General features: G+C 37.1%; 1 protein-coding gene across 1 annotated transcript; it reads left to right on the top strand.

Annotated features, from left to right (window-relative positions):
• Window positions 1-312: 312 nt before the first annotated feature.
• On the top strand, window positions 313-6998 carry LOC122817927 (uncharacterized). The gene is made up of 2 exons (XM_044091372.1): window positions 313-397; window positions 6574-6998. Exons 1-2 carry the CDS (start codon window positions 313-315, stop codon window positions 6996-6998), a joined length of 510 nt encoding a protein of 169 aa, XP_043947307.1.
• Window positions 6999-12695: the final 5697 nt, after the last annotated feature.

Below are 12695 nucleotides of genomic sequence, written 5' to 3'. Positions count from 1 at the left end.
CGGAGACTTCGCCACCACGTCTCCGATTTCACCCCAGTGAGTGAACGGCTGGCTACAATCCGCGTCGAAGCTAGGTTTTTCAATCTTAGCATAATTTGCGCGCACGCCCGGACGGAGGAGAAGGACGATGCTCTTAAGGATGCATTCTACTCGAGACTCGAGGACACATACGACCGCTGCACAGACGACGACGTGAAGCTTATCCTCAGGGACTTCAACGCAAAGGTCGGTCGCCACCACCTCGAACAACGGTCTCAGGCTCATGGTAGTGAGTAGCACCAGATTTCGACACCTCGACATCCACAAGGCCACATGGCTGCCCCTGATCAAAAGACGCGCAACCAGATTGATCACATTGTGATAGACGAAAGGCATGCCTCAAGCGTGATGGACGTGCGTACGTTTCGTGGAATTAAAATTGACTCGGACCACTATCTTGTCGCAGCCAAGATACGCATGCGGCTATGCTGAGCGAAAAACATACGCCCCATCACTCAACGAAAGCTTGACATCACTAGACGGCGATCACAAGGGACAGCAATAGCATACTCCACTCACCTCTCGGAACTGCTCCAGCAACCTATCCCTCTTCCTGTTGACGCCGGCGGACTCTGGGCGCACATATCCCACTCCATGCGAGCAGCTGCTGAAACAACCATTGCACATTGGGATGAAATGCCTTTATATTTTTCTGCCCAATTAGAGTGGGGCCTGTAAAGCCCCATAAAAATTACGCAGGAAAAATTGTAAAAAAATTTAATAATTTTTAAAAAGAATTAAATATAATTATTTAATGAACATATGTCAATGAAGACAAATAAAATAAGTAAAACTGACGAAATAATCAGAAACATTGACAAAATGGATTTAGTAGATGTAAATAAAATAAAATAAATAAACTAAATAAAATAAATAAACTAAATAAAATAAATAAAATAAATAAAATAAATAAAATAAATAAAATAAATAAAATAAATCAAATAAATCAAATAAATCAAATAAATTAAATAAATTAAATAAATTAAATAAATTAAATAAATTAAATAAATTAAATAAATTAAATAAATTAAATAAATTAAATAAATAAAATAAATTAAATAAATTAAATAAATAAAATAAATTAAATAAATAAAATAAATAAAATAAATAAAATAAATAAAATAAATAAAATAAATAAAATAAATAAAATAAATAAAATAAATAAAATAAATAAAATAAATAAAATAAATAAAATAAATAAAATAAATAAAATAAATAAAATAAATAAAATAAAGAAAATCATACAAATCATACAAGTGTCTAGCTCAAAATAGAAATATCTCAAAAGAGACTATAAGCAAGCAAACTACAGCGGTAACCTTATAAAAACTAGACTTCAAGGCCATGCTCGAAATTTAATCAATACTGAACAAACAATAGTGGCCGTAATAGATAAACTAAAAAGCGGAATAAAAGTCGAATCAGCTTAAGAATTATATGCTAAATTGTTTAATCTCAGCAAAAGCAGATGACAACAAGTCAATATATTCAATAAGTTGAAGAGTTGACAAGGGTTTTGTCAACGGTGTATCGCAAGAATATGCCAAAGAATTGAGCCTACAAGTTGCTGTAAAATCAATCATAACAAGCAGCACAATTAACGAAGTATATAGTATAGTATAGATCTATAAGTAAATTTCGAAACTTCAATACAATGAGTGAGAAAACAACTTTGTTCGTCGATAGTTGTACAGAACACGCAAATAAAGTTTTATGTGCTGCACAACAACAAAGATATAGACCCAATCGTGGGCATAACCGCGGAAACTACCGTGGAATCTATCGCGGAAATAACCGTGGTAATAACGCAATAAAATAATCTCAGAGTACAACAGTCCCCTGTTATTAGTAACTAAAAATATATAGGTAACTAAAAGAAACAATGGCGATTGGTATTTAACTACCGTCAAATAAATAAAAAGTTATTATCCCGCAAATTACTACTTTATAGGATCGATAATATCTCAGGTCAACTAGGAAGAGCAAAGTATATCTCTTAACCCAAGCTTTATATCAGGATCCATCAGCAATGGATCTTATCGCTTCACGCGATTGTCATTTGGTTTGAAAATGACGCCGAATTCATTCCAAAGAATGATGGCTATTCTCTTGACCTGAACCGTCACAGGCATTCCTTTATATGGATAATCTAATCGGAATCGGTTGTCCCGAAAAACACATTCTTAACAATTTAATTAGTGATTTTGACATGTGTAGGAAACACAACTTAAAGTTACATCCAGAAAAATGTTCACTTCTCATGCATGTAGTCATATTTTTGGGGCACAAATGCACAGATAAAGTTATCTTGCCAGATGACAAAAAGTTTGATGTCATATTAAATTATCCAGTTCCACATGACTCTGACAGCGCTATACGTAAAACAAGATTTGTATAAAACAAGATTTAATAAGTTAGCAAGCCTGTGGTGCAGTACTAGCACAAGCTCACAATGAAACTCAACTTCCAGTAGCTTACACATCGAAAACATTTACATAAGGAGAATTTAACAGGAGTACAACGGAACAAGAGTTAAGAGCTATTCATTGGGCAATCAATAAATTTAGACCCTATATCTGCGGAACTCATTTCACAGTAAAAACAGACCACAGATTACTAACATTTCTGTTCTCAATAACAAACCCTAATTCTAAATTAACGCGTATGAGACCTGAATTAAAGTAGTATTATTTTACAGGAGAGTACCTAAGGGGCAAGATAATTTTATACCCGATGCGTTATCAAGGATATCCACCCAAGAACTAAAAGATATACAAGCCCTGAGAGATAATTTCAAAATTATCCAAAGCGATATTTGTGAATTTTATTCTGAAGTACGGCCCAACGAAGACGTTCATTACGGACATGGGAACAGAATACAGAAATTCAGTAATAAATGATTTCTGCAAATATTTAAAAATAAATAATATAAAATCTACTGCACATCATCACCAGACATTTGGAAAAGTCAAAAGAAGTCACAGAACCTTTAATGCATTTATACGTTCATTTATATTGGTTTATAAAACTGATTGGGATTTACAAATACAATATGTCGGATACTGCTTTAATACGACCCCATCTATGGTACATTATTATTGTCCATATGAACTTGTCTTTGGTTAAACAAGTAATTTAACAATACAATATAGGGAATGTAAATATAGATTCATTCAAAAGATCTAAAATTATGTTAGAAAAAAACAAGATTAAGAATAAGAAATTATAAGACAAAAACGTAATAAACGTAATTATAACAGAGGAGATAAAGTCCTAATCAAAAATTAAACATTAAATTAAACATTGAAAAAATAAAAGAAAGTGATAAAATATTTATTACCGCAAATAACAGTAAGTACAAACCGTTCATAAAGATAGGTTACAAATATTTAATTCACAGCAGATACACAAATTACATTTTTAAAGAAAATTACACGAGAAATGCAAGAATATATAAAAACAAAAAAATGAAATAAAAAATATAAAATATTTTAAAATACACTAAAAAAATTATAAATATAATAAATCTTCAAATTTCCAAAAATTTTATACATACATAAAGTAACTGCACATGGTTACGTTATTTTTCAAAAAGAGGGATCGATTGTCAATAAGTAAATCAGCAACAAATTGTTGTAGTACACAAACCAAACCTTTTCAAGTGTGCGTGTAATATGATCGCCCTCTTACGAGCTATGCTTCCACTCGCTGACCACCTGTAACATACACATATATATGTGCAAGTATGCACATCTGACTCTCTCCCTCCTGATTATGCTAATAAGATAAAATACGTACTATATTATTTTAATACTAACTACTATCACTTGTACAGAAGCGGGCACTTAAGTGGTAACCTAAGCCCTCTTACCCTCTGTAGGTATAGAGCGGAACTGGGAGTTTACCTAATAAAGAGTTTACATAATAAAACTATAAGACACCAATTATAACTTTTCCAGAACTACACGAAATGCGCCTTACGCTTAGCAACTAGGCAAAGTACTTAGGCGGCCATAGCACTTTTTACTTGTATCATTGGAACGCTCCGCACCACCGCCACTGAACATCACTACACAGACAATTACATCTTTTCGGACAGTCAAGCAGCCCTTAAGGCACTTGACTTTTATACAACTAAGTCAGCAACTACCTGAACGCCGCAATCTCTGAACGCCGTTCATCTGAAAATCAACCTCATCTGGTTGCCTGGACACCGTTATATTGAGGGCAACTATACAGCAGACGAGATAGGGACACCCGCCGATATCCAATCCTAGGTCACGGTGGGTATGCCCATGGCTACCTGTAAGCTCCTTCCCAGGCAGAGATTTTACCCCCTCTCCAACAACCGATGAGACACAACCTCAACATGCTCTCCTACAATGCAATAAGGAATACATTTCCACTCTCTTAAATGATTTACACGCGCAGGCTGAGACTCAGAAGCCATGACCACTCCCGCAGCTTTAAGCAGATAGACGAAGGAGAGAGCATTGAACACCTCCTATGCTTCTGCATAACCTCAATCATTTTATACCCAAGGGAGCTATACACTTCCGAACCTTGCTGCCATTCTGGGCGTAAGCAATCCTAAACTCCAAATGAAATAGATTTTTTTGATTTATTTTTAAATATGTCCTTTTAAAATAGATTAGCGGCTACGATCGGATGACCGCTTTATTTATATATTTATTGACCAAATAATATTGACTAAAATAAATAATAATTTGTAAAGTACAATGACCTTGGGCTTCCTGCGCAGCGCAAGTTTGTTTCAGCGGGGTGCCATAAAATATATATTGCATAAAAAATAGAAATTTTGCCAAGTCTGACGGTTCTAGCTCTTATAGTTTTCTATATCTCAGCGTTCATACGGGCAAACAGATCGACATACGTAAAGATGGGGCCGGAAACGCTTCTTTCTACCTGTAACATACTTTCCGACGAATCTAGTATACCCTTTTAGTCTAATGGGTATAAATATACGAGAGGCGCTTCAAAAATCAAAGAAAAGGGCCTACAAAAAAGCCGCCAGAAATAAACCAAAACCCAAAAAGAATTAGAATTTTTAGTTGACTTTATGGGGTCGGAAACGCTTCTTTCTACCTGTAACATACTTTCCGACGAATCTAGTATACCCTTTTAGTCTACGAGTAACGGGTATAAATATACGAGAGGGGCTTCAAAAATCAAAGAAAATGGCCTACAAAAAAGCCGCCAGAAATAAACAAAAACCATACGAATTTCCTTTATCCAATTCCATAGGACTTTTCCCATAATGGGGATGTGAAACCTGCAGCTATCCATATAAAAAAGTATCCATAGAAAAAATGTACATATTACTTTTGTTTACAGGTCCGACTGGTCAAGCATACGACATTTTTAGTAGAGTAAGTAATCATCTAATAAACTGGGAAATAGTTAAAGAAAAAATGTAAAAGGAAATATCGATTCCAACCCTATTAAATACCCAATTTACCATAGAAAAAGGCGGCATCCCTAAAATGGGTAATTTATACTAACTTACTTAAACAAGATACAAAATTGACTTCAACAAAATCAACTGATTTAGAACATTAAAAAAATCGGAAACAAAAGAAGAGTAAATTAGCATAAAAGAGAAAAATCAGTCTTGCGGTATAAACATTACTAGAAACGCAAGAAGAGATAGGCACTGTTCTGTTTTACAGACTCAAGACAATAGTGCTTCGGTGAACGTGAATCTTTGTATGGCGATTAAGCACCTCCCTTATGGATTGGAAAGCACGACGCTCTCTGAAAGACGATGTCAATCAATGTATGCCATTAATAAAGTGGTGAACTAAGAATAAAAGATTTTCATGTCACATTCGTAGAGATAAAGGCATCCTTGGACATTTCTACCAACCCTATACATTCAACATTGCAAGCACCTGGCCATAAAAAAAGTGTTTTCGTTGAAACCCGCACAATTGACAAATAAAAGAAGAAGAAGGAAAAATTAAAAAATATGTTTTTGCAAAAGTGTACAAATCTTATCTTAGGATAGTTTATGGCGCTTTAGATAAACCGTTTTTTTTTTTAAATGCGCGCCGTTTTTAATAAAGATAATTTATAGCACTTGAAAGGGACACTAACAATTTAAGCTTGACACTTCATCAGATAGAAAAGGTATGAATTAATTTCTGTCAATACCAGAATGGATTAAATATTATTTTATGTATTGGTTGCTCTGTAGATTTTGCTAAGAATTTCATTCCTACACAAATCAAATATGTGGATCAATTTAGTAGTAGTATGTGTACCGTTTTACAGCCTCCTCGTGGCACCTCCTGGGTAGCTATCTTAGCATCCGCTAGATAGTGAGCTAATGTGTGCAGCGAGTCACCCGGACGTTAAACGGTTGAGCGCAGAGTTTGGAACCCGCCTCGTAAGTGAAGACCAAAGCGAAAGCGTCGGATAAGATCCCCCCTTATAATGACGACCACCGCAAAACGAAAAAGGACTACGATTTAAGGATATGCACCTGGAATGTCCGAATACTTAATTGGGAAGGTGCCTCTATCCAACTGGCGGATGCCCTCGAAAAATTAAAGGCTGTCATCCAGGAAATGAGATGGACAGGACAGGGTTGCTCCAAGCGAGCAAACTGCGATATCTACTACAGCTGCCATGCGGAGAGGCGCGAATTTGGATGCGGATTTGTAGTAAGCCGGAGACTTCGCCACCACGTCTCCGATTTCACCCCAGTGAGTGAACGGCTGGCTACAATCCGCGTCGAAGCTAGGTTTTTCAATCTTAGCATAATTTGCGCGCACGCCCGGACGGAGGAGAAGGACGATGCTCTTAAGGATGCATTCTACTCGAGACTCGAGGACACATACGACCGCTGCACAGACGACGACGTGAAGCTTATCCTCAGGGACTTCAACGCAAAGGTCGGTCGCCACCACCTCGAACAACGGTCTCAGGCTGATTGACTTCGCCGCAGCGCGAAACATGGTAGTGAGTAGCACCAGATTTCGACACCTCGACATCCACAAGGCCACATGGCTGCCCCTGATCAAAAGACGCGCAACCAGATTGATCACGTTGTGATAGACGAAAGGCATGCCTCAAGCGTGATGGACGTGCGTACGTTTCGTGGAATCAAAATTGACTCGGACCACTATCTTGTCGCAGCCAAGATACGCATGCGGCTATGCTGAGCGAAAAACATACGCCCCATCACTCAACGAAAGCTTGACGTCACTAGACGGCGATCACAAGGGAGAGCAATAGCATACTCCACTCACCTCTCGGAACTGCTCCAGCAACCTATCCCTCTTACTGTTGACGCCGGCGGACTCTGGGCGCACATATCCCACTCCATGCGAGCAGCTGCTGAAACAACCATTGCACATTGGGATGAAATGCCTTTATTTTGTCCAAAACCTAATAAGTTCGTGCTAATATATAAATAATGTTACAATTATTTTAAGCTAAGTAATGTCCCTAGACATCGAAAATATTTAATTTGTATTTTATTGTGCAGCCCTCGTCTTGCACCAGCTGTTGAAAGTCAGCTGTTATTGCCACGTGGCGCATGCAAGCTTGCTGATTAGTGAAGTTCCTAAATTTTGGCGTTCTCGTATTTTTAAACAATTTGACCAATTGAAATACCTTATAATGTTAATATAGATTAGAAAAAGCATTCAAAAGATCTAAAATTATGTTAGAAAAAAACAAGATTAAGAATAAGAAATTATAAGACAAAAACGTAATAAACGTAATTATAACAGAGGAGATAAAGTCCTAATCAAAAATTAAACATTGAAAAAATAAAAGAAAGTGATAAAATAATTATTAGCGCGAATAACAGTAAGTACAAACCGTTCATAAAGATAGGTTACAAATATTTAATTCAAAGCAGATACACAAATTACATTTTTAAAGAAAATTACACGAGAAATGCAAGAATATATAAAAACAAAAAAAAATGAAATAAAAAATATAAAATATTTTAAAATACACTAAACAAATTATAAATATAATAAATCTTCAAATTTCCAAAAATTTTATACATACATAAAGTAACAGCACATGGTTACGTTATTTTTCAAAAGGAGGGATCGATTGTCAATAAGTAAATCAGCAACAAATTGTTGTAGTACACAAACCAGACCTTTTCAAGTGTGCGTGTAATATGATCGCCCTCTTACGAAATATGCTTCCACTCGCTGACCACCTGTAACATACACATATATATGTGCAAGTATGCACATCTGACTCTCTCCCTCCTGATTATGCTAATAAGATAAAATACGTACTATATTATTTTAATACTAACTACTATCACTTTTACAGAAGCGGGCACTTAAGTGGTAACCTAAGCCCTCTTACCCTCTGTAGGTATAGAGCGGAACTGGGAGTTTACCTAATAAAGAGTTTACATAATAAAACTATAAGACACCAATTATAACTTTTCCAGAACTACACGAAATGCGCCTTACGCTTAGCAACTAGGCAAAGTACTTAGGACAGACAACATCAAAAGCAGCTTCACCTTAAAGCGGCCATAGCACTTTTTACTTGTATCATTGGAACGCTCCGCACCACCGCCACTGAACATCACTACACAGACAATTACATCTTTTCGGACAGTCAAGCAGCCCTTAAGGCACTTGACTTTTATACAACTAAGTCAGCAACTACCTGAACGCCGCAATCTCTGAACGCCGTTCATCTGAAAATCAACCTCATCTGGTTGCCTGGACACCGTTATATTGAGGGCAACTATACAGCAGACGAGATAGGGACACCCGCCGATATCCTATCCTAGGTCACGGTGGGTATGCCCATGGCTACCTGTAAGCTCCTTCCCAGGCAGAGATTTTACCCCCTCCCCAACAACCGATGAGACACAACCTCAACATGCTCTCCTACAATGCAATAAGGAATACATTTCCACTCTCTTAAATGATTTACACGCGCAGGCTGAGACTCAGAAACCATGACCACTCCCGCAGCGTTAAGCAGATAGACGAAGGAGAGAGCGTTGAACACCTCCTATGCTTCTGCATAACCTCAATCATCTTATACCCAAGGGAGCTATACACTTACGAACCTTGCTGCCATTCTGGGCGTAAGCAATCCTAAACTCCAAATGAAATAGATTTTTTTGATTTATTTTTAAATATGTCCTTTTAAAATAGATTAGCGGTTATGATCGGATGACCGCTTTATTTATATATTTATTGACCAAATAATAGTGACTAAAATAAATAATAATTTGTAAAGTACAATGACCTTGAAAAGCATAAAAAATATAAATTTTTTATGCAATATATATTTTATGGCACCCCGCTGAAACAAACTTGCGCTGCGCAGGAAGCCCAGGATTCTGCATGCCAAGTCTGACGGTTCTAGCTCTTATAGTTTTCTATTTCTCAGCGTTCATACGGACAAACAGATCGAAATACGTAAAGATGGGGCCGGAAACGCTTCTTTCTACCTGTAACATACTTTCCGACGAATCTAGTATACCCTTTTAGTCTAATGGGTATAAATATACGAGGGGCGCTTCAAAAATCAAAGAAAAGGGCCTACAAAAAAGCCGCCAGAAATAAACCAAAACCCAAAAAGAATTAGAATTTTTAGTTGACTTTATGGGGTCGGAAACGCTTCTTTCTACCTGTAACATACTTTCCGACGAATCTAGTATACCCTTTTAGTCTACGAGTAACGGGTATAAATATACGAGAGGGGCTTCAAAAATCAAAGAAAATGGCCTACAAAAAAGCCGCCAGAAATAAACAAAAACCATACGAATTTCCTTTATCCAATTCCATAGGACTTTTCCCATAATGGGGATGTGAAACCTGCAGCTATCCATATAAAAAAGTATCCATAGAAAAAATGTACATATTACTGTTGTTTACAGGTCCGACTGGTCAAGCATACGACATTTTTAGTAGAGTAAGTAACTGGGAAATAGTTAAAGAAAAAATGTAAAAGGAAATATCGATTCCAACACAATTAAATACCCAATTTACCATAGAAAAAGGCGGCATCCCTAAAATGGGTAATTTATACTAACTTACTTAAACAAGATACAAAATTGACTTCAACAAAATCAACTGATTTAGAACATTAAAAAAATCGGAAACAAAAGAAGAGTAAATTAGCATAAAAGAGAAAAATCAGTCTTGCGGTATAAACATTACTAGAAACGCAAGAAGAGATAGGCACTGTTCTGTTTTACAGACTCAAGACAATAGTGCTTCGGTGAACGTGAATCTTTGTATGGCGATTAAGCACCTCCCTTATGGATTGGAAAGCACGACGCTCTCTGAAAGACGATGTCAATCAATGTATGCCATTAATAAAGTGGTGAACTAAGAATAAAAGATTTTCATGTCACATTCGTAGAGATAAAGGCATCCTTGGGCATTTCTACCAACCCTATACATTCAACATTGCAAGCACCTGGCCATAAAAAAAGTGTTTTCGTTGAAACCCGCACAATTGACAAATAAAAGAAGAAGAAGGAAAAATTAAAAAATATGTTTTTGCAAAAGTGTACAAATCTTATCTTAGGATAGTTTATGGCGCTTTAGATAAACCGTTTTTTTTTTAAATGCGCGCCGTTTTTAATAAAGATAATTTATAGCACTTGAAAGGGACACTAACAATTTAAGCTTGACACTTCATCAGATAGAAAAGGTATGAATTAATTTCTGTCAATACCAGAATGGATTAAATATTATTTTATGTATTGGTTGCTCTGTAGATTTTGCTAAGAATTTCATTCCTACACAAATCAAATATGTGGATCAATTTAGTAGTAGTATGTGTACCGTTTTACAGCCTCCTCGTGGCACCTCCTGGGTAGCTATCTTAGCATCCGCTAGATAGTGAGCTAATGTGTGCAGCGAGTCACCCGGACGTTAAACGGTTGAGCGCAGAGTTTGGAACCCGCCTCGTAAGTGAAGACCAAAGCGAAAGCGTCGGATAAGATCCCCCCTTATAATGACGACCACCGCAAAACGAAAAAGGACTACGATTTAAGGATATGCACCTGGAATGTCCGAATACTTAATTGGGAAGGTGCCTCTATCCAACTGGCGGATGCCCTCGAAAAATTAAAGGCTGTCATCCAGGAAATGAGATGGACAGGACAGGGTTGCTCCAAGCGAGCAAACTGCGATATCTACTACAGCTGCCATGCGGAGAGGCGCGAATTTGGATGCGGATTTGTAGTAAGCCGGAGACTTCGCCACCACGTCTCCGATTTCACCCCAGTGAGTGAACGGCTGACTACAATCCGTGTCGAAGCTAGGTTTTTCAATCTTAGCATAATTTGCGCGCACGCCCGGCCGGAGGAGAAGGACGATGCTCTTAAGGATGCATTCTACTCGAGACTCGAGGACACATACGACCGCTGCACAGACGACGACGTGAAGCTTATCCTCAGGGACTTCAATGCAAAGGTCGGTCGCCACCACCTCGAACAACGGTCTCAGGCTGATTGACTTCGCCGCAGCGCGAAACATGGTAGTGAGTAGCACCAGATTTCGACACCTCGACATCCACAAGGCCACATGGCTGCCCCTGATCAAAAGACGCGCAACCAGATTGATCACGTTGTGATAGACGAAAGGCATGCCTCAAGCGTGATGGACGTGCGTACGTTTCGTGGAATCAAAATTGACTCGGACCACTATCTTGTCGCAGCCAAGATACGCATGCGGCTATGCTGAGCGAAAAACATACGCCCCATCACTCAACGAAAGCTTGACGTCACTAGACGGCGATCACAAGGGAGAGCAATAGCATACTCCACTCACCTCTCGGAACTGCTCCAGCAACCTATCCCTCTTCCTGTTGACACCGGCGGCCTCTGGGCGCACATATCCCACTCCATGCGAGCAGCTGCTGAAACAACCATTGCCCATTGGGATGAAATGCCTTTATTTTGGCCAAAACCTAATAAGTTCGTGCTAATATATAAATAATGTTACAATTATTTTAAGCTAAGAAATGTCCCTAGACATCGAAAATATTTAATTTGTATTTTATTGTGCAGCCCTCGTCTTGCACCAGCTGTTGAAAGTCAGCTGTTCTTGCCACGTGGTGCATGCAAGCTTGCTGATTAGAGAAGTTCCTAAATTTTGGCGTTCTCGTATTTTTAAACAGTTTGACCAATTGAAATACCTTATAATGTTAATATAGATTAGAAAAAGCATTCAAAAGATCTAAAATTATGTTAGAAAAAAACAAGATTAAGAATAAGAAATTATAAGACAAAAACGTAATAAACGAAATTATAACAGAGGAGATAAAGTCCTAATCAAAAATTAAACATTGAAAAAATAAAAGAAAGTGATAAAATAATTATTAGCGCAAATAACAGTAAGTACAAACCGTTCAAAAAGATAGGTTACAAATATTTAATTCAAAGCAGATACACAAATTACATTTTTAAAGAAAATTACACGAGAAATGCAAGAATATATAAAAACAAACAAAAATGAAATAAAAAATATAAAATATTTTAAAATACACTAAACAAATTATAAATATAATAAATCTTCAAATTTCCAAAAATTTTATACATACATAAAGTAACAGCACATGGTTACGTTATTTTTCAAAAGGAGGGATCGATTGTCAATAAGTAAATCAGCAACAAATTG

The sequence above is a fragment of the Drosophila biarmipes genome, unplaced genomic scaffold (genome assembly GCF_025231255.1).
Source record: "Drosophila biarmipes strain raj3 unplaced genomic scaffold, RU_DBia_V1.1 ptg000009l, whole genome shotgun sequence".
Lineage (NCBI taxonomy): Eukaryota > Metazoa > Arthropoda > Insecta > Diptera > Drosophilidae > Drosophila > Drosophila biarmipes.
The sequence above is the reverse complement of the archived record's forward strand: the minus strand, read 5'-3'. Positions and strand labels throughout refer to the sequence as shown.

Coding starts and splice junctions, on each gene's coding strand:
- LOC122817927 (XM_044091372.1), top strand. CDS start 313: ATGGCTGCCCCTGATCAAAAGACGCGCAACCAGATTGATCACATTGTG. Junction 398..6,573: donor CTCAAGCGTGATGGACGTGC/GTACGTTTCGTG, acceptor TTAATTGGGAAG/GTGCCTCTATCCAACTGGCG.